Source organism: Panthera onca, chromosome D3, assembly GCF_046562875.1.
Source record: "Panthera onca isolate mPanOnc1 chromosome D3, mPanOnc1 haplotype 2, whole genome shotgun sequence".
NCBI classification, from domain to species: domain Eukaryota; kingdom Metazoa; phylum Chordata; class Mammalia; order Carnivora; family Felidae; genus Panthera; species Panthera onca.
In genome coordinates, this window is record NC_138350.1 from 54,793,073 (window position 1) to 54,815,893 (window position 22,821).

The following is a 22,821-nucleotide window of genomic DNA, read 5'->3' on the forward strand; positions in this document are numbered from 1 at the left end:
TATGATTATTTATAGAAGAATTTTCTGGATCAGAGTGGAGCAGGAATATTTTATCTCTATTCTATGCTTATCAGCCAATCTGCCTTTGTAACAGCAGGATACATTCCCTATGTTTGAACATTTCTGGTGCAAACCAATTTACTCACTTTGGTTACTATCTCTTATGTCTCCAGCACAGTGACGGCCCCATACACACCATTAACACTGGAGTTATTCTTTGATTTTGAAAATACCTGAAATGTAGCCCCCTCATTTCGTATCTGAGTAAACTGTAGCCTAAGCCAAAAAGTGGTTAAATTAATTGTTTAGAACTCTTAAATTTTAGTGTAGTATTATTTTTTCACACCAGATTGGCTACAGATTTTTCTCATTAGTCTCATAAGTTGACAAGAATTCTAGAAAATTTTACATACATATCGTGAGAAACTGGTGCAAGTTAAAATGTCCTATTCAGAAGTGGAAACACCAAACCAATAGGTATTTATAAAAAGAACAGAACAAAAATTATGCTAATTAAAGCTAAGGTTAAGTATTCTAGGTCTCACAGAATAAAGATGTACCTTTTTAATTCTCAGAGTAGGAATGCACAATACATTCTGCACGATACATTATTTTTCTATAGTACATCCCTAGAAATGGATGTTCAATTCATATTGAAAACACACTCCTTAAAGAGAGCCAGTTTTAAATTTTTTTCAAAAAATTAATCTGAAAGTAACTTAACAGACTCAAACTTTGGAAAGAGCAAATAAAAAGAATGGAATTCTCATAAACTTCCATTAAGCAGGAGACCTCTTGAACATGGAAACCCTGGCCTGCTTTCATGCCTCCCTTCTGCCCAGTGAAACCTCAGATAAAACTTACACTGTGGACTTCCAGGGATGCTGATGTCTAGAATGGGACATAAAAGAATGCATGAAAAGTTATTACTATTCCTATCTCCCAACACAGAGGCATCGGGGCGGGCAGAGGCGATTATGTCCATAATTGTAACTAAGGCAATGACAGATCTATGGGAATCGTCCTGCTTATTCTTCTACCTGGAACATGAGTAGTGATTGGATAAAGGACAAATAATATTATTCCAAACTTTACCATGTACCAAGCACTTTACACATATGAACTGATTTATTTCGCCACACCATGCATATTGTTACCGCCCTTGAACAGGAGGAGAAAAAAAAGTAAATAATTTGCCAAAACTGATACAGATAGGAAGTGCTAGATTTGAAATCTGAAACTGAGTTTGTCTGGCTTCTAGCCTATTTTTTTTTTTAGCTACAGCATATGTTCTCCACTCTGAATTAAATGAATGTAATTATTGGCAGCTATGTATGTGAATAATACATGTAGGTTTACTGTATCACACTACAAGTTGTGTGTGTGTGCGTGTGTGTGTGTGTGTGTACACATTTATATGCAGACTGTTCTCTCTGTTGAAAACACCAACTTTTCCCCTTAGTTCCCAGATTTCTACCAGTTCCTCCTATTTTACATGTAGAAGAAAGAGTTTGAAATTTAACCCTTTAATTGGACCCTAACGTAAGAAATATTACTGGAAGGGCAGCTGTGCTTAGCCTGTGATAAAACACAAGTGACAAAAGATAACTGAAGAAGAGCGACATATTTCCAAAGGTAAAGTGCGGGCAGAAGTTGGGAAGAACTAAATACTAGAAGACTAGACATCTCACAATTATTTCTTATAATGTTACGTCATTAATTTTGGAGTAAACTTCCAAATTACTAAGCACACTTAACATTCAATTTTCAGTACTAAGATTTATCTTCAATTCAAATGTAAGTGATATTTAAATGAGCCATTCCTCCTCTCCATTCTGTTAATACAGATAATCAAGAGTTGACTATCGTCAAATATAAGGAAGGAAATACATTTAATGCAGCAGTAATAGTTCACATATATGCAAGGAAAAATGCAGAAAAAAAGCAAAGACCTAAAAGACACTAGAATTCCCCAATGACTGAACAAAATAATTATGATAGCCTTTACATATTCCTAAAATGTGTCATTTTATGTGGATTTTTAAAAAGAGCTCATGAGTAGGACACATACCCTCCAATTTTATCTATAATCAGGTCAGATTGTGATAACAGTTAAGTTGTATAATGCCTAGATATTTCAAGGAATGACAATACCGCAGATAGATAAAAACAAATAGCATTCAAAAGTTAATCCAATATTAAAGGACCACCATTTCCTGCAGAGTGAAAACATAGAAAGATTTGCAAAAAAGGCAAAGTAAATAAAATGATCACTAAATCTATTGATAATATTATTAAAACAATATGAAACGCTTTAATGATTAGTTGTATTAAGTATGATTTCTTGGCCATGTAGCAAAAGGGAGAAAAAAGGTCAATAAACATAATCATGCATGCGCTATGACTAATGTGTTAGAAGTAGAAAAAAATCTTAAACTTAATGGGAACCATTGTAATTGCAATTGATATCTAGCTAATTCTACCAATGACTAGCCAATTCTAGCATTAGTCTTGAGAATTAAACACTGACCCAACAGTGTAGGGCCCTAGTACCACTAAACCATTCCATTTCAAATTGCATTTAGTTTTATGCCCTGTTAGTTGAACATTTATATTAAATTTTAACATTAGACTTAATTTATTATAGAGTGATATGCACAGTTTTGCTGGCATTGCAGTGGTTCTTTTTGTTCTATGATGTATTATTACTCTATAAAATGGAAATCTTTCCTAATTAGGATTCAATTAAGAGAAAGCAGGAGGTAAAAGATTATGCCGAGAAGAATCTTCATGATATTAGTGAAGGGTGAAAATATCTTAGATGTGGAAATTAAAAATAAACTTGGGAAAGGATCTTCAAATAGGATGTTCTCAAGAGGGAATGGATGATGTTTCAGTGCTACTTATATGTCCAAAGTTGGTATTTCCACCCCAAAATGCATACAATATCTTCATAATGTTAATGCAAAATAATACATGTTGGAAACATGTTTACCAATTTATTGGAAGTGTCTAGCAAGAATCATGGCAAGGGATCACATTCCCTACATTTCATCTAAGAAAACGGTGAGAGTTGGGTCTACATCATGTTTCCGTTTCAATTAAAGGTGTCTAATAAATACACTTCAAAGATTAAATCATATTAAATTGCTTTTGGCACCTAAACAGATTTGGCTGCCACACTACTACTGACAATGAAGCCACTTTTTTGTTGACACGTTTGTTTCCATTTCACAACTGAACTTATGCATTCCTACCGTACGAAGTTCTATCAAGTTCAGGTAGCTATTTCATGAAAATGCATTATCTTAAGGGTACACAGTTAGTGATATTAGTAGATCGATGTATATTTTTTCCTGTTAATATCCAATATCCAAAGATAAAACCCTGGCTTAGGAGACAAGCAAAATGAGTATGTTCAGTAATATTAGTCTACATAAAAATATTTTAAGAAGCTAGGCCATTGTCATTAGTCATGATAAGAATGTCTCCTAGGATATGTAAGTCAAAAGAAAGTTTATGTGGCAGAATTATGTAAGGAAACTTACAATAGTGCCTGCCCACAAACCATGCAATTTGGAAACAGCCAAGAAACAAAACCATAGAGAAGGAGAGATAAATACAACATGTATTAGGGGTTATTATGCAACTACAAAGATTCAATATGACCCTGGAAATATAGCAAAAAATAGTTATGGAAAAGAAGCTATTTCTTATGCTCAGTAGCTAATTTTCAAACATATGTACCTGTATTTGAAACTTTGAGCATTTCACACATTTTTCTGTATCTGAAAAAAAAATGGATCCAGACTGATATTGTGTATCAATATAGCTGAAAACAGTCAATAAAAAGGTAGCCAAAAGCAAAGTTCAATAAGAATTCTAAAAAAGGATATTATTTTTGATTGCTGATAAAACACTTCTGATGTATACTTTGCTCATATTGGAAAAGAATAATTTACTGTTCAATTTTCCCAGAAAGGATGAAATATCTATAAGATGATTTCATAAAATGTTTGATTAAATAAAAGCTAGATTAAAATGTCTAGGTCAAACTGTATATATAATTAGAAACTTTAGAAATAATATATAACTCCATTTTGAAAATATTTCAATATCTAACAATTAATTAAATCTATTTTCCACATAATTTACGATATACATAATTGTCTATTTTCATTTTAAAATGTTCAAGGGCATTGGATCTATGAAAACAACACATATATTTTAATCCTCTACTCTGGAAAATTAAGAAATGCATATTCTTCAGGACAAATGTATTTAATATAAGGTGACACAAGAAAAGTACATCAAATTTTCTTATCCATGTGAATATAAGTATTAAATGGAAATACTTATAATACACAATATGATTTGAAAGGAAGGAATGTTAAGACTATAGTGGTAGTACAAAAGTTCATATGACCCAGTCCATATATCATATATTTATGATCTGAATATATATTATGTATTGAATATGTAACACAAATATATCTTTCCATTTGTGGGCATTTGACTGGGACTACCACATTTTATGTATATTTAAAGAAAACAAAATGAGAGTGCTAGAGACAGATTTAAATTATATGCAACAGACTTAGTGAATATACGACCAAAACAGAATCAGTAATAATAATAGTTTACATGTTGGGTGTGACCATGATATGGTCTAATTTATATTAAAGATAGACTATTTATAAATATTTAAACCATTTTCAACAAACATACATAATATCAAATTCCAAAATGCATGCCTTTCTATTTTCTGTGTTTTTTGTTTTTTTTTAACTTACTGCTTTGTAAGTTCTCTTTTGTCCAGCATGTTTCCGAATTTGTTCTCCATTTGGCCCTGTTTCCACATGCATCGAATAGATAATGTCAAAGAAATCTTCAACCACAGCTACCCGCCGCAAAGACAGCTTCTCATCTACCCCTACACCATCCTGGAAACAAAACCAAAAAATAAATAAATAAATAAAATACACAGAATTAATAAAGAAATATATATTCACCACAAAGAGGTAATTAAACAAAAACATTTTGATAAACTGAGCCAAATCATCTGATAGGAAACTTTAAAAACTTGTGAGTGAATATTGCATAATTTCACACATTCACATATAGAACTTTAAGAAATATGAAAAAAGATATCTGGCATAGTGATCATGCTTACCCATAAATAACATCTTTTAAGTTTTATAATGACTTATTTGTTGCCATCAGCATAACATTCTTAAATTATTCTAAAACATATTTTAAGGCTTAGTAATTTTTATTACAATAATTTCATTCTAAATATTGATTCATTCATCCAATCAATTTTATTGAGTTGCTGGGTACTGGAAGCTGTTATTAGAGAAATAAAAGAAATAATATGAAATCCCTAACCTTAAACACCATATAATTTAAGATTAGACTAAGGGGCACTAAGTGTTCAAGTTAAAAATGGAAGCTCTAGAGATAGTCTAGGTGTGAACTTTGGACCCTCCACTCAGAAATTGGATGTTTTGTGCAAATCACTGAAATTCCCCTAAATTTCACTCTTCTCAAATTTCAGTTTTCTCAATTGGAAAACAGAGATAATAGAGGCCGCTTCACAGAATTGTAATCAAATGAAGTAACAAAGGAAAAGGATGTGACCCAATTGGTTGGCATATAGTGAACACTTGACAAATAGCAGCTCTTGTCATTTTAATGATTGGGATAAAAATGTAAACAACATACTATAGGAGTTGAAAGAATAAAGGTATCACCTCCGGCTGAGATAGCTTCTTGGAAGAAACACAATTTGATGTGAGTGGGAATTCACACAGGGTAAAAGCCATGGTGGTACAAAGTGTAGCAAAAAGCTCCCATAAATGATAAGAAGTAAGAAATTCATAAGAAAAGAATAAGAAATTAGGAATTAGACAAGAAAGACATTTAATCTTATATGAAAGCGTTTTCTATTTGCAAACACAGACATGCACACACGTGCATACACACACAATGTTCTTACGTGGACCCCGAGGCATAATCTGAAATAACATGATGTAGGCATTAATGTTGGTATACAGCATAAGAGAATGATTAATCTGAGCTAAATTATTATGCAGTCAATGAGTCAAATGGTATATTTAAATAACTATACGTATATATTTAAATAACTACATATATATTCAAATACATATATATTCAAATATATGTGGATTGTGTATTTCACAATCTGTTAAATTTGAAGCACTCCTCCACAGTTACCTAGAATGCAGGTGATTCCTCATTAGGTTTATATCTTTCTCACTTATCTCCTTTAACATCTTAAGCCATCTTTTCTTCTATACTGGGTCTCATGGATAATCCCTTATTGTCTTGTGATACAAGACCAGCATATGTAGTGAAAGTACAGAGAAACTGCATGAAGCATGGCCGTAACTACCCCGAAAAACTGAGGTAGCTTAGAGTACAGTGCCTGGGAAGCACCATTTCAGATGCCCATCCCCCAATCACTCCAACCTACACCCACTCCTCAGAGAACATCCACTGTTCCTAGGCTAGATATCCAAATTTTAGCTCTTCCCACCAGCAAAAACACACATAAAATTTTGTCTTTTCTCCAACTCATAAAACTTACAGTTTCCTCTCGTTTCCTTTGCTGGATAATCAGAAACATAGTGACTGTATACAGTTAATAAAATATGAGCGACGTAGGAATCACAGCCTACTTACTCGCGCCTTCAACAATTATCCCAGAAAGACCAAATACATCGCCAAGCCTTCTACTAGGCACTAAAATTACCAATGTGTATGAGACAGATGATCAAGGTCTTTGTGGAGTTCACAGTCTAGTACAGGAAAAAAATATCAAATAATTGTTAGAGGTGTATACTGATTTCCTGTGACTTTGGTAATAAGTTAGTACAAATAGGAGGCTTAAAACAAGAGAATTTATTTCCTCATAGGCCTGGAGGCCAGATGTCCAAATTCAAAGATGGTGGCAGAGCTGCACCCCCTCGGGCAGTTCTACAGGAGAATCCATTCTTGGTCTCTTCCAGTCTTGTGGCTGCTAGCATTCCATGCCTTGAGGCCATGTCACATTGCCTTCTTCTTTTTGATGTGTCTCTCCTTCGTGTGTCTCTTTCTCTTAGTGACTCATTTTATCTGAAGGCATTTAGGTCTAACCAGATAATCCAGGGTAACCTCTTCACTCGCTATCCTTAACTTAATTGCATCTATGAAGACTCTTTTTCTAAACAAGGTAACATTTACAAAATTCAGGGATTAAGACTTGAAATTTTTAGGTGGCTATCATATAACTACAGGTTGTATGAATTAGAGTACAGAATTAGAGTACAGAAGGTATAAATTGCGCTATGGGAACATATATAGGAAATGCTTCACCATCAGTGGTTAACAGTTAGTATACTTTCAAGAAATCAGTGTTAATCAAGATAATATTGAAATCACATGCATTGGGGAAGGGACATCACCTATTATCCTTCTGTCATATGGATCTGCTTGCAATTGTGATGAAGTTCAATTTACACCCACACTCATTAAAACTCAAAATTGCCATAACCAAGTAGGACAATCCCAGGTACGCAAGATTGGTTTAACATATAAAAATTAATTAAAGTTTATACATTTATTCTGAGAGGGTGTGCATGTGGGAGCTGGGGAGGGGCAGAGAAAGAGGGAGAGAGAGTGAATCCCAAGCAGGCTCTGTGCTGTCAGCACAGAGTCCAACACAGGGCTCCATCTCATGAACTGCGAGATCATGACCTGAGCCGAGATCATGATCTGAGCCTAAATCAACATTCAGATGTTTAACTGACTGAGCCATCCAGGTGCCCCCCCAAATTAATTAATGTAATACACCATATTAAAGAATAATGGACAAAAAGCATACGATCACTTCAATAGATGCAGAAAAAGCATTTGACAAAAACCAACATACTTTCCTGAGAAAAACTCTTAATAAACTAGAAAGAAATTTTCTCATGATAAAGGGCATCTATAAAAATCCCATGACCAATATCTAACAATGAAAGATTGAATGCTTTCCCACTATGAATAGGAGCAAAACAAGAATGTCTGCTCTAGCCACTGCTATTTAATATTTTACTGGAGGTACAATTAGGCAAAATAAAGGAAAAGGAAAAGGAAAAGGAAAAGGAAAAGGAAAACAAAAAGAAAAAGGGAAAGAAAAAGGGAAAGGGAAAGAGAAAAAGAAATAAAAAGGAAAAGGAAAGGAGGAAGGAAGGAAGGAAGGAAGGAAGGAAAGAAAGAAAGAAAGTTCACCTAGATTGAAAAGAAGGAAGAAAAAACTATCTCTATTTGTATATGACATGATCTGGTATATAGGAAACTCTGTGGAATCCACCAAATAACTGTTAGAATTAATAAGTGAGTTCAGCAAATTTGAGGTTCACAAGTAATATATAAAAATCAATTGCATTTCTGTTCATTAGCAATAAAAAACCCAAAAATGAATTTGGAAAATCATTTCATTTACAATGGCATCTAAAAATTAGAATACAAGACATAAATTTAGACAAAAAGTTAAAAAAAAAGTGCAAGCCTCATACATTGAAAGATACAAAACATTGTTATAAAAACTTCTAATGACCCAAATAAATGGAAAAATAGCCTATGCTCACAGAGCAGAGGCTTGATATTGTTAAGATGGTAATAGAATCCCCATTTAAAAATTCTGGCTAGTTTTTTGCAGAAATTGACAAGTCAAAGTTTATATATAAATGCAAGTTACTTAGAATAGCCAAAATAATATTTGAAAAGAAGAAATTTGGAAGTCTCACACTTCTTGACTTCAAACTTACTATAAATCTTACATAATAGACAACATGGTACTGGGCATGAGAATAGATATATAGATCAATGGGACAGAATTGAGATTCCAGAAATAAACCCTTACACTCATTTTCAATTCATTTTAAATAGGAGTGTCAAAACAATGCAGCAGGGAAAAAATAGTCTTTTCAACAAATGGTACTGGAACAACTGGATACCCACATGCAAAAGAATGACATGGAATCCCGACCTCACACCATACAAAAAAATTAAGTCAAAATGAACCATAGACCTAAATGTAGAAGCTAAAACTTAAAATTCTTTAAAAAATAAACCATACAGAGAAATAAATGTTTTTAAACTTAGGTAAGGCAAAGTCATCCAAGTTATAAAATCAAAAGTAAAAGCAACAAAAGAAAAATTAATTGAACTGTATTAAAATTTAAAAAAAAATTTTATGCTGAATATGGTACCATCAAAAAAGTGAAATAACAACCCACAGAACTGGGAGAACATGTTTGAAAATCATATATCCGATAAGGGGTTCATAGCCAAAAGATATAGAGGACACATTCAACTCAATAGCTAAAAATACAAACATTCCAATTACAAAAATAGGTAAAGGATCTGAATCATCATTTCCAAAGACACCCAAACAGACAACAGGTACATGAAAAGGTACTCAACATCACTAATCATCAAGTAAATGCAAATCAAAACCACAATGAGATATCACTTCATACACGTTTGAATAACTACTATCAAAAGGACAAGAAATAACAAATGTTGGTGAGGATGTGGAGAACAGTGATCCCTTGCACTCTGCTGGCGGGAATGTAAACTGGTGCAGAACTATGAAAAACACTATGGTACGGATATTCCTCAAAAAGTTCAAAATAGAACTACCATATGATCCAGCAATTCCAGTTTTGGGTTTATCCAAAGGTAACAAAAACACTAACTCAAAAAGATACATGCACCCTCATTTTCATTACAATAGCTATGAATGTTGGGAGAAAATAGTCATGAAAGCAACCTAAGTATCTATCTGTTGATGGACAAATGGATAAAGAAAATATGGTCATATGTATATAAGCCACATTTTGTGCTACCACATAATTGTGGTATTATACACACACACACATAGAATATTTTTCAGCCACAAAAAAAAAGGGAAATCCTGCTATTTGCAACAACATGGATGGTTCTTGAGGATACTGTGCTAAGAGAAATAAGACAAATACCATATGATTTAACTTACATATGGAATGTAAAAAAACAAGCAAACAAACAAAAAACCAAACTCATAGATACAAAGAACAGACTGGTGGTTACCAGGGTCAGGAAGTAGGATGTGGATTAAATGGGTAAAGATGGTCAAAATTTTGAAGGTATAAACTTCTAGCTATAAAATAAATAAATCCTGGGGATATAATATATTGCATGGTTACTATAGATAATAATATTGTATTACATTTTTGAAATTGCTAAGATCTTAAAAGTTCCTATCATAAAAAAAGAGTTGTAACTATGGGTGGCGGTGGATATTAACCAGACCTATTGTGGTGATCATTTTGATATATGTCTCATTACATATAATCATTGTAATCATATAATCATTATATATCTACACCATAATCATTATGTTGTATACCTAAAACAAAAAAAATTGTAAAGATTTTGAATAAACATTTCCCCAAAGAAGATGTTCCAATGGCAAGTAAGCACAAGAAGAAATGATCGACAGAATTAGTAATCAGGGAAACATAAATAAAAATTTCAATGAGATACTACTTCACATTGACTAGGATTGCTATAATCAAACATAAGTATAGGCAAAGATATGGAGAACTTGGAACTCTCATGCATTGCTGGTGGAAATGCAAAGTGATGCAGGTGCTTTGGAAAGTCTGACAGGAACTTGAAAATTTAACAGATTTACCAGATGACTGAAAAAGCCCTAAGTACACACATATATTCAAGAGAAATTAAAACATAGGCCCACAGAAAATAAAGTGTACAAAATCCAGCAGCATATCCATTACAGCAAAAAAATAGAGATAATAAAATGCCTCTGAACTGAAAATATAAACAAAATGTGGTATAAGCATTCTAAGAAATATTATTCTGACATAAAAAGGGATAAAGTATTGATCCATGCTATGCCATGGATGAAATTTGAAGATATAAAGCTAAATTAAAGAAGCCAGACACAACAAAAGACACCTATTACTTGATTCGTTTTATAAGAAGTGTCCAGAAAAGGCACATTTACAGATGTGAAGCAGATTATTGGATGCTTTGAACTAGAAAGAGGAGTGTATGGGGACTGACTGCTAATGGTTACAAAGAAGGGACTTTAGTAGGGACAAAATGTTCTAAAATTAGATGATGGTGGTGATGGTTTTATATCCTGTGAATATACTAAAACATTAAATTGTGTACTTTACGTGGATGAATTACACGGTGTGTGTTATGCCTCAAAAACACTTGAAATACGCAGTCTCCAATAGCTTTGAATTTTAATTTCTTTTTTGTTTTATTTTATTGTATTTTAAATATGCATTTTTAAATTTTAAAAAAATTTCTGAGTATGGTTGACACACAATATTACATTAGTTTCAGGTGGACAACACGGTGATTCAAATACTCTACATTACACTGTGCTCACCACAAATGTAGCTACCATCTGTCACCATACAACACTATTCCACTATCACTGACTATATTCCCTATGCTGTGCCTTTTATTCCCGTAACTTATCCATTCTATAACCAGAAACGTGTATCTGCCCCAACTCGTCCCCATCCATTTTGCTCATCTCTCCAACCCCTTTCCCTTTGGCAACCACCAGTTTTTTCTCCATATTTATAGGGGTGATTCTGCTTTTTGTTTGTTTATCCATTTCTTTTGTTTTATACATTGCACATGAATGATATTACATGGCATTTGTCCGTCTCAATCTGACTTATTTCACTTAACGTAATACTGTCTATTACCATTTGCAACAACACAGATTTTAATTTCAAAGAGGCCAGGGGCGCCTGGGTGGCTCAGTCGGTTAAGCGTCCCACTTCAGCTCAGGTCATGATCTCACAGTCCGTGAGTTCAAGCCCCACGTCAGGCTCTGTGCTAACAGCTCAGAGCCTGGAGCCTGCTTCGGGTTGTGTGACTCCTTCTCTCTGCCCCTCCACCTCTCACGCTCTGTCTCTCTCTCAAAAATAAATAAACATTAAAAAAAACCCTTAATTTCAAAGAGGCAAAACATCAAAAAAGGAGTTCATACAATACAATTCTAACAGTCTGCACACCCATAAATGTAGAGTGAAAATGGAAATGGCTAAATCACCAAGGCTTATAGCAGTGTGTTGGTATACACAAGGTTTTTTTTTTTTTTTAATTTTTTTAATGTTTATTTATTTTTGAGACAGAGAGAGACAAAGCATGAACAGGTGAGGGTCAGAGAGAGGGAGACACAGAATCCGAAGCAGGCTCCAGGCTCTGAGCTGTCAGCACAGAGCCCGACGTGGGGCTCGAACTCCAGACCATGAGATCATGACCTGAGTCAAAGTCGGATGCTAAACCGAATGAGCCACCCAGGCGCCCCATACACAAGGTTTTTATAAATTTTAATAACATAAGGATGTGTAGCATACAACTTATAAATAATAGCAAAATACGTAATACTTTTTACTGTAAATTACATATAGACAACTAATTCTCACAGAATGCTTTCATTGACTTGTGTTCAATTCTTGGTCAGCAAAACCAGGCTATTTTATTCAAACCATGATAATGTCAAATGGAATTTCATTGCAGACTTCTTCCTAATAAGTTCTTTTGTAATTTAACATGGGATGTACTTTACTGTTGTATCATTTCTCCCTTGTATAAATTTTATTAAACTGAGACTTCTTTCAGCTTCAGCTCTATGGCCATAAGCAGAACAATAAATCCAGCCCTGATGTGTGGTACTTGCTGATTTCCGTGGCGTAAGTACTTCCACCGAAGAATATTTCAAGATACCAGTGTGAAGTCACCGAGCCCAGAGTTAGGAAGAGATGCACGACAGCATAGCAGTCTGGTGAAAATACCACATAATAGACCAGAAAAGCTACCTCAAGAATATGAATAATAGGGAGCCTGGGTGGCTCAGTCAGTTAGGTGTCTGACTCTTGATTTCAGCTCAGGTCATGGTCTCACAGTGTCATGAGTTCAAGTCCCGCATCGGGCTCCATGCTGGCGTCACAGAGCCTGCTTGGGATTCTCTCTCTCCCTCTCTCTCGGCCCACTCCCCCACTCGTGCTGTCTCTCTCTCAAACCAAAAATAAATAAGCTTTAAAAAACAAAAGTATGAATAATAATAACATAACTAGGCAGTGATACATTTTGAGTTTCTACCACCTCTCAGAGTAAATAGCTTACTAAGTTCATATCCCTTAATGTTTAATAATGGCTGTTTCACAAATGGCTTATAAAATTTCTGAAAATGTAACAATTAGCTCTCTTAAATTAGTACAAACTAGCCCCAGGATACCACTGTTTTTATGTCATTCAAGATGAGTGACATATTTAACGAATTAAGTGAATATTTTATAGCGCAGTTCCTGTAGTCAACCATTGACATAAAAAGCCTTAGATAACAAGAATTCAAAAAACTAACTAATCTAACATAACACTTGAGGGTGCTATAAAACATAGGTACTATTGGAAAAATTTTATGTTAAAGTTAACATGACAGCAAAACTAATCAGATTTGTAAATGGAATGTGTGATGGCAAGTCTGTGCTCAAAAAATTATGGTTTATTCAATGTCCTAATTGTATTATATTAACACACTAAAATGCTATTGAAGGAAGATAATAGTTAAGCTCAAAAATGAATCACCCTTACTTCACTTCCTGCTAGCTTACTAACAGCCCATCAGTCAGATAACATACATACACAAAAAAATTTAAGGCAAACGTGAATTTGGTAAATGAGAGACACAAAGTTTAGAGATACTAACATGATTATAGTGAAATCAATATGCCATTATGTTAAAAGACTATCGTAAAAGATTTTCATGTCTTTTCTTGGCCTTACAGGAGCTATTTAGAATACACTATTCCTAAGTTTCAAATTCAACTTCTTTTGAAATTCATTTCCAATTACATTATGAAGCTAAACAAGAACTGATGGGAACACAACCATTCAGGGATCTCTCTCCTGCAATCCTTCCTGACTCCCATTCTCCACAGAGGGGTATATCTGCTTGCACCAATATTAAGCTCTGGTAAGATACACATAGACATTGACACTAATATGTCACTCAAGTATATTCAGATAATTTGTGAGAATTTTCTGCTCCATTAAAGAAAAATATTTGAAAGTCAAATTTTTGATATATCAAATAAAACATCTACTGGCATAATTATATTACACAATTCAAACTAAGGCCAATATAACACATTTACTGTTTAGGAATCAGTGAGTGAAAATAGTGATCTCACCTGTCCTTCTTCAGTCCAGTTGTTATCAAACAGCTATCTTAAATGACAAAATTATCATGATAAAGTTGATGGGATGTCAATTTTAGTGAAATATTTACAAATAAAAGCAGTATGAAGCTCTGTCAATTTATAAACAACAAATAAAACAACATAATAAAGAAAAAAAGGGTTCCAACACTCAATATTCAAGAGTCCTAAACTCAAAAATTTATAGAGACCATCTGCAAAAAATTGAAATTTTGCCAATACTTTTCAAAGTGCTACCTAAACTGAAAGGTACCCTTGTGCTCCTACTCTACTCAGTTGACTGTGTAAGTTCATTTTCCATTGGCAAGTCTGTTGTCCTATGCTGAGATAAAGCAATGGGGGAATGGAAGAAGAGGAGGATTCAGTCTATGAATATGGAAAGGGACCCAAATTTGGCGTAACTTGCTGTAACTACCTAAGGGTGCTCCCTTGGAATATAATTCTGCAGGGCGGATGCAATCAGAAAGCCCAGGAGTGGGGCAGTATGAGTAAGTATAAAGTGTTGGCAAGGCTTAAGAAATTACTTCTACTGGGTTGCCCGGGTGGCTCAGTCAGTTGAGCATCAGACTCTTGGTTTTGGCTCAGGTCATGATCTCATGGTTGGTGGGTCCAAGCCCCACCTTGGGTTCTGCATTGATGCTGAAGGTGCAAGAGCCTGCTTGGGATCCTCTCTCTCTCCCTCTCTCTCCCTCTCTCTCCCTCTCTCTCCCTCTCTCTCAGTGTCTCTCTCTCTCTCTCTCTCTCTCTCTCTCTCTCTCTGCCCCTCCCCTGCTCATGCTCCATCTTTCTTTCAAGATAAAGAAACTTTTTATTTTTTTTTAAGAAATTACCTCTACTATGTGCAAGATACTGTGATAGATTACTTTAGCTAATTCCAAAGAAAAACTCATAAGCTGTTTCCCTTCCTGAAGGAGCTTGCAGTCTACCATTAGTTTAGATGAGTAGGTCAAAAGAGACTGTAACAAGTAGAGCATGATAAATCCAACATGCTCTAAAACTGGTTCCCAATCTTGGCTGCACATTGAAATCTCCTGGTGAACTTTGAATTTCTGATACCTAGGTCTTTTCTCCAGAGAATGTGATTTAATAGATCATGGGTGCACTTGGGCAAGGGAGTTTTTAACATCTTCAGGGATTCTAATATGCAGTAAAGGTTGAGAAATCAGGAGAGGAGTTAGTTACAGATACGAATGAAACATGGGGCGCCTGGGTGGCTCAGTCAGTTAAGGGACTGACCCTGATTTCGGCTCAGGTCATGATCTCACAGTTTGTGGGTTTGAGCCCCTCACTGGGGTCAATGCTGTCATTGCGGAGCCTGCGTGAGATTCTCTTTTTTTCTCCCTGCCTCGCCCCTGCTTGCTCTCTCTCTCTCAAAATAAATAAATAAACATTTGAAGCAAACAAACAAAAAAAAAGAATGAAGCAGAATTATGGGGTAGACCCGATGTGGTCATGGATGTCAGTTCAGTTAATACGTTATTGAAGATGTAGTGAGAAACCATTACAATGGTTTTCAACATGAGAATCACAAAATCAGACCAGTGCTTTAAAGCAACTACTATAACAGTAACGTGTACAGCATATCCAGATTAAATAAGAGTGATTGTAACAAGAGGGGAAGGGAAGGGGCAGGTGAGAGAAATTTTGGGAAGGAAAAATTCAGCCATTCCTGGGGACTAAATGTGACGGTGAATTGAAGAAATCAATGAATGAATTTACGAAGGAGAGAAATGAATGAGACCCCCCCCCCTCAGAAAAGGGAAAAATAAAGAGTAAAATGAAAGAGTAAAACTGGTAGATGAAATAAGAACTACAAGGCTGAGGACAGCATGGGAGGTGGGAGTGGAATGAGTGATAGCAACAGCTGCTGCTGTGCATGAAGCTGTCCCTGTGCTCAGGCAGTCCCCGCTGATATGGTGCAAGGTGTAAGCAAGGTCCTTCACCCTTGTAACAACTCTCTGGGGCAGGCTCAGTTACTGTTCCCAATTTACATACAGGAAAGCTGGCATGGGGAATATAAGTAACTTTCTCCAATCACTAGGTTGTGCTAGGATACAAATCCAGGGCTGGGGGCTCAAGCAGTCATCCCCTATTGATAGGAAAGAGACATGAAATATACATTTCCACTCTCATTCCAGCACAAAGTGCTAATTTTCAAAGTGGTCATCTGCAGCCCTAACCTCCCTTTTTTAACCTTAGGGGAAGATCCTGCTATTTGGCCCTCACCTCTTCCTCTTCAGTTCACTCATATATTTAAAAACAAATATCTGGTAGAGTAAATACTTTGTAAGACACCTTCAGCCAAAAAAAAACAAAAAACAAAAAAAAAACAAACGCAAAAAACAAAAAAACAAAACAAAACACACACACACACAAAACAAAACAAAAAACCCCACAAAACTTTGATTTTATCAATTACTGAAGAAATGCACTCTAATTTTAAGTAAAATGTTTATAACCCAAATTAAGAACTTTTAGGTTGCAGCATTCTTTAACATCTTCTAAAGTGTTTAATCTTTAACATCTTCTAAAGTGTTTAAGTTACTAACTGTATTTTTAAAAAGGAGACAAGGTAACTTGTAGAATTTTAAATGGACAGTATTTGTGGGGGGGGGGGGGAACCACTGCAGAATAAAAGCAGCATAAAGAGAAAAATGTAGTATTTCAACCTAAAGTACTTCAACCGAAAAATATGTTTTTGGGAAAGGCAAACCTATACAAAATTTATTAATTTTTGTACCAGCAATTCATTTGTAAAAACAGAAAATTTAATTCCACTTCTTTCCAAAATTGATGATCTATTCAAGAAAACAGTACTGAATTCCAAGTTTATGTTGCTTCAATGAGAAGATAATTACAATTATTTATGGAGAATATTCATCCTCTCTTTGGCACAAACAGAAATCCAAGTTACTAGGAGGCCAATCCCTGCCAGCACAAAGAAGTCTGGAAAAACACTGATTTGCCATATGTTCAGATGCTGGCAAAATGAACTTTACTCGTCAGACACTCTCTTACAGTAGTGACTTTTCACCACTTCCCTGACCCAGACCGCTGTTGCCCTGGAAATATAAAGAACTTGTGATTCTGAAGTACTGATTAACCAGTTATTATTTAGGTTGCCTATTTCCTGGCTTTCGATTATTTCACTGCACTAACCTCATTAATGATTTATGCAGCATTTGAGCAAAAAGGTAAAAAAAACTAATTTTCTCCCCTTGAAAACCAATGTGTTCAAGATAAATTTAGGGTTCATCCAAAGACTGAATCATTTGCACTACCTTTTTTGGTCATCACTATGGATAATTCAGTACTTGGTTGTAAGTGGGAAGCACAACAGTACCTTCTTGCATTTTTCCTTCACTAGCAGACCTATTCATTACCTAACACTGCTAAATCCCTTTTATTCCTTTAGTACTAACAACCAGAGCAAGGCAAATAAAAATGAGTTTTAGAGATTCTAATACTCATTACAAACTTGATTTAAACAATTAATAGATCAAAGATGCATGGTGTCCATGGCCAATGGCCTATAATGCATGAGTATATTTGTAAGGAGATGCTAACAGGACAACAAAAAATAATGTAAAGCCTTTACAGTTAAGAAGCCAATCTTGTGAGTCATAATCCCAGAATAAAGAGAGAAAGACTTAGTTTTAGGAAAATTCCAAGAATAGTAATTGAGTTAGGTACATATAGACACAAAGTAAGAATTTTTTACCTAATTACAAGGAAAGGAATTAGAGCCTGGAGAGAAAGATTCTTCACTTCTAACTTGATCAGAAGACCTACAAAAGAGTTCCACTGAAAAGTCAACGTGAAGACTTAACTAGTGAGATGTGTGAGATCTTTGTCAAAACTTTAGTATCATTGTTCCCCAAGAATCCAAACACATTCTATGTTATGTGTTACTCTATCATTATGATAATGATCACTTTGCTTAATGGTATTGTTACCTAGATTCACAATCTAAAATTCTGAATCTTTCTCTCATCTAGTAATCAGATAATTTTACTTCTGTACTGGCTCTCCAATCCACTCTTGTCCCTGTTTCTACTGGATTCCTTATTTACTAGCCCAGGAAATGATTTTGGGAGCCTAAACCAGGAATTACAAATAGGTTTCATTACATGTGCCAAATATATTTTTGACACTGGCTACCAGTATGTAAACGCCTCGTTTTGGCTTGGTGAAAAGAGCGCTTTTATGGGTTAGGTTAGTATTGTCTACCACGGGCTCAAAAGTCTGAGATGGCATATGTACTGAGCTTCTGCCAACGCTGGCTTAGATTATGGAAACAGTATTCTTTTTATCATTTTTCCATTAATTTCTTACTGTTCCAATGTGTCCTCAAATTGCTAAAATAATCTTTATTTAAAAATTATAACTACATCAAAAAAATAAAAAATTAAAAAATTAAAAAAATTATAACTACGCCAACTTATGATTTATAAATTTCTACTTGACTCTCATGCCTATGAAACAAAGCTCAAACTCCTTAACTTATTATACACTTAAGTCTTCTTAATTTAGCCCCAATTTATTTACCACTACTTCCCTATATCCTGTGATTCCAACACACTCTAATCACATTAACCTTCTCAACTTACCCTGAAAATTCTGTAAAACTCATGATATGACTTCTCCATTAGAATCTAAGCTTTCTATGGGCAAAGAGTGAATCTGTCTTTTTCCAAGGACCTAAAATTGTACCGAGCAGAGAATAAATGCACTATAATTTTGAGCAGAAAAATGAATAAATTAAGACGTGAAAAGATTAACATTTTCTGCTTTCTCCCTAGAATGTCTTTCTTCAACTGGGAAGCTCTTGTCTACCCTTCAAAACCCAACTCACATGTCCAGTCTTCCAGGAAGCTTTCTTTGACCCCTTAAATCTAAGTTACCTACTAATTCCCCTGTGCTTCTATATCCCTCTGTTCATTCCTGTTTTTAGCATTTAATATGCTATTTTTGTTCATTTTTTCTTTTTTATAATTTACATACAGTGAAATGCTCAGATCTTAAGTATACTGTTCAGCCAGTTTAGGCAAATGCATCAAACAACAAACATTTCCATTCCACTAGATAGACGTTTCATACTCTTTGTCAACCTCTTCACCGTTGATTTCAATCACCAGAGGTTACTATTTGCCTGTTCCAAATGTTTATATAAGTCATCTGAGATGACAGATGCATATTTGTGTACTTGTTCATGTCTCATGTCTTGAATTTAGCATAATAATCTAGAGATTTATTCATGTTTTTGTTTATATCACTAGTCCCTTCTTTTTATTACTGAATAATATTTCCTTGCATGGCTAAGCCATATTTTGCCCATTTTCCAGTTGATGGGCATTTAGGTTGATTCTGGTTTGGCACTATTATAAAAATAGCTACTATGTTGTATTTTAAATGATCTCATCACTATAAGATCCTTACGTTGCACAATGAACCCACAGAAGATGCTTGGTGATAATTATTTTTGATAATTATTTTGAAATTGTAATACCTACAGTAGTCTTTAGTATATAATACTTGATCAGTAAACATTTAATTAGGGTATAGCTGTGTCTCTCTAGCCAGGATATTTGTAGAATCTCTTTGCCAAACAGTTGGCTCATGCTATCAGTATTGGTAAGTGGTGAGTTATGCCTCTTTGAGGCAAACTACCATATTCCATTTACTTCCTAAGTTTCCTTCGGCAATTCCCTTATATTTCTCTGGGACTTGGTGTCCTCATCTATAACATGAAGATAATTATAGCACTTATCCAATTGGTTTGATTTGAGGATTACTTGAAGTATGCATGGAATTTAATAAGCACTCAACTCTATTATAATCTGTGTCCTTCAAATATCTGAGTAAGCCTTTTAGATAAAGAGATGGATTTTGGGTATGGTTCCTAAAAAAAAGGGGAATAAAAAGCACCAAGAAGAGCCAACACAATACTAATGAAGAACAGTCAAAGGACTAACACCATCCAACTTCAACACTTAATATAAAGCTAGAGTAATCAACACAGTGTCACATTGGCTAAAGAAAAGGCAAACAGATCAGTGAAACAAAAGATGAAGTGCAGAAACAGACCCATATAAATATAGTCAACTGATCTTTGACAAAGGAGCAAAGGCTGGGTGGCTCGGTCGGTTCAGCGTCCCACTTAGGCTCAGGTCATGATCTCACGGCTCATGAGTTTGAGCCCCGCCTGGGGCTCTGTGCTGACAGCTCAGAGCCTGGAGCCTGCTTCGTATTCTGGGTCTCCCTCTCTTTCTCTGTCCTCTCCCGCTCATGCTGTCTCTCTCTGCCTCTCAAAAATAAATAAACATTAATTGTTTTTTTTTAATAAAAAGAAATTTTTAAAAAGGAGCAAAGGCAATACAATAAAGAAGAGTCCTTTTAACAAATAGTGCTGGAGTAACTAGATAGGCACATGCAAAAAAAAAAAAAAAAATTAATCCAGACAGAGACCATACACTCTTCACAAAAATTAACTCAAAATGGATCACAGACCTAAATGTAAAACTCAAAACAATAAAACTCCTAGTAGATAATACAGTAAGAAATCTAGATGACCTTAGGCATGGTAATGATTTTTCCACACAACACCAAAGGTACTATGGATGAAAGAAATAACTGGCAAGCTGGACTTCATTAAAATTAAAAACCTCTGCTCCCTGAGAGACATTGTCAAGAGACTGATGAGGCAAATCACAGATGGGAAGAAAATATTGGCAAAAGGCATATCTGGTAAAATATTGTTATCCAAAATACACAAAGAACTCTGAAATTCCAACAATAAGAAAATGCATAACCTGATTTAAAAATGGGCGAAATATCTGAACAAATGCTTCATCATGGAAGATGTACAGACAGAAAGCAAGCATATGAAAAAATGTTCTGTATCATATGCCATTAGGAAAATGCAAGTTAAAATTAGAAGATACCACTACACGCTTATTAGAGTGGCATAACTTCAGTACGCTGACGACTCCAAATGCTGGCAAGGATGTGGAACAACAGAAGTTCTCATTCACTGCTGGCAGGAATGCAAAATGGTACAGCAACTTAGGAAGACGGTTTGGCAGTTTATTAACAAAACTAAACATTCTCTTACCATATGATCCAGCACTTGTGCTCCTTGGTATTTATCCAAAGGCGTTGAAAACTTACGGCTACAAAAACCTGCACACGGAAGTTGATAGCAGCTTTATTCAAAATTGCCACAACTTAGTAGCAACCAAGATATCCTTCAGTAGGTGAATGGAAAATAAATTGTGGTACAACCTGTGCTAAATGAAATGAGCTATCAAGCCATGAAAAGACATGGAAGAAATGTAAATGCATATCACTAAGTGAAATAAGACAATCTGAAAAGGGCACACACTGTATGATTCCAGATATATGAATATTCTAGAAAAGGCAAAATTATGGAGACAGCTGCCATCATGAAGATCAGTCGCCAGGGGTAAGAAGGGAGGGAGGAAAGGAAGGATGAATAGGTGAAACACATAAAATTTTCAGAGCAAACTATTATTTATAATATTGTACTGGTAAATATGTGTCATTACACATTTTTCAAAACCCACAGAATGTATACAAAGAATGAATCTTAATGTAAAATTATGGGCTTTTATGATAATGGTATGGCAGCACAGGTTTACTGATTGTAACAAATACACCAGTCTGGTGTGGGATTTTGATAAGGGGGGAGGCTTATACATGTGGAAGGGCAGGGCATATATGGGAAATCTCTGTAGTTTTTGCTCAATAAAACAAACCTAAAATTGACCTTAAAAACAAAGTCTATTTAATTTTTTTTTTAAATATTTATTTATTTTTGAGAGAGAGAGAGAGAGAGAGCACAAGCAGGGGAGGGGCAGAGAGAGAGGGAGACACAGAATCGGAAGCAGGCTCCAGGCTCTGAGCTGTCAGCACAGAGCCCCATGAGGGGCTTGAACCCACAAACTGTGAGAGCATGACCTAAGCCGAAGTCGGGCTCTCAACCGACTCAGCCACCCAGGTGCCCCCAAAACAAAGTCTATTTAAAAGAAAAGGCCATGGACTGGTTTTGAGAAGGAAAGCATTGCTTCTTTGTGTAACCACTGTGGAAAGATATTTAAGTGGACCAAAAACCAGCTCAAGGAATTTTTTGCAAAATACCCTTGGTCAATTAAAAAAATCAACTGAAAATTCACAAAAATTAAAATATAACAAAATCGATTACATCTCTTTTAATTAGATGTATTTCTAAAAAATACTTCTTCATATTTTAAAACAGTTCATATTGAAAAATAAAGAAAATTTCCAAGGATATAAAACATTCACTTCTATTAATATTCTTTTAAAAAAGAAAGACTTTTTACCATAAAATACCTAGAAAGGATTAATAGTAACCACAGTGTAAAATCCACAGCTCTTGGAATGCCAAATGGTGCAGCCACTGTGGAAAATAGTATGGAGGTTTCTAAAAAACTTAAGTATATAACTACCCTAAATATTTGCACTACTATTTACC

General features: G+C 34.9%; 1 protein-coding gene across 7 annotated transcripts in view; it reads right to left on the minus strand.

Annotated features, from left to right (window-relative positions):
• NOL4 (nucleolar protein 4) overlaps positions 1-22,821 on the minus strand; it is a 429,971-nt gene that overhangs the window by 329,781 nt on the left and 77,369 nt on the right. For 4 of the 7 annotated variants that reach the window (XR_009604343.2, XM_060613568.3, XM_060613567.3 and 1 more), the window contains exon 2: positions 4,794-4,943. Coding sequence is in view for 4 of the 7 variants with exons in the window: in XM_060613568.3 (XP_060469551.1) it covers positions 4,794-4,943 (150 nt within the window). In the remaining 3 variants the exon portion in view is untranslated. Of the gene's footprint in view, positions 1-3,747; positions 3,811-4,793; positions 4,944-22,821 lie in introns of those variants that run through there. The other 3 variants (XM_060613573.3, XM_078435354.2, XM_060613570.3) reach the window with 3 other exon arrangements.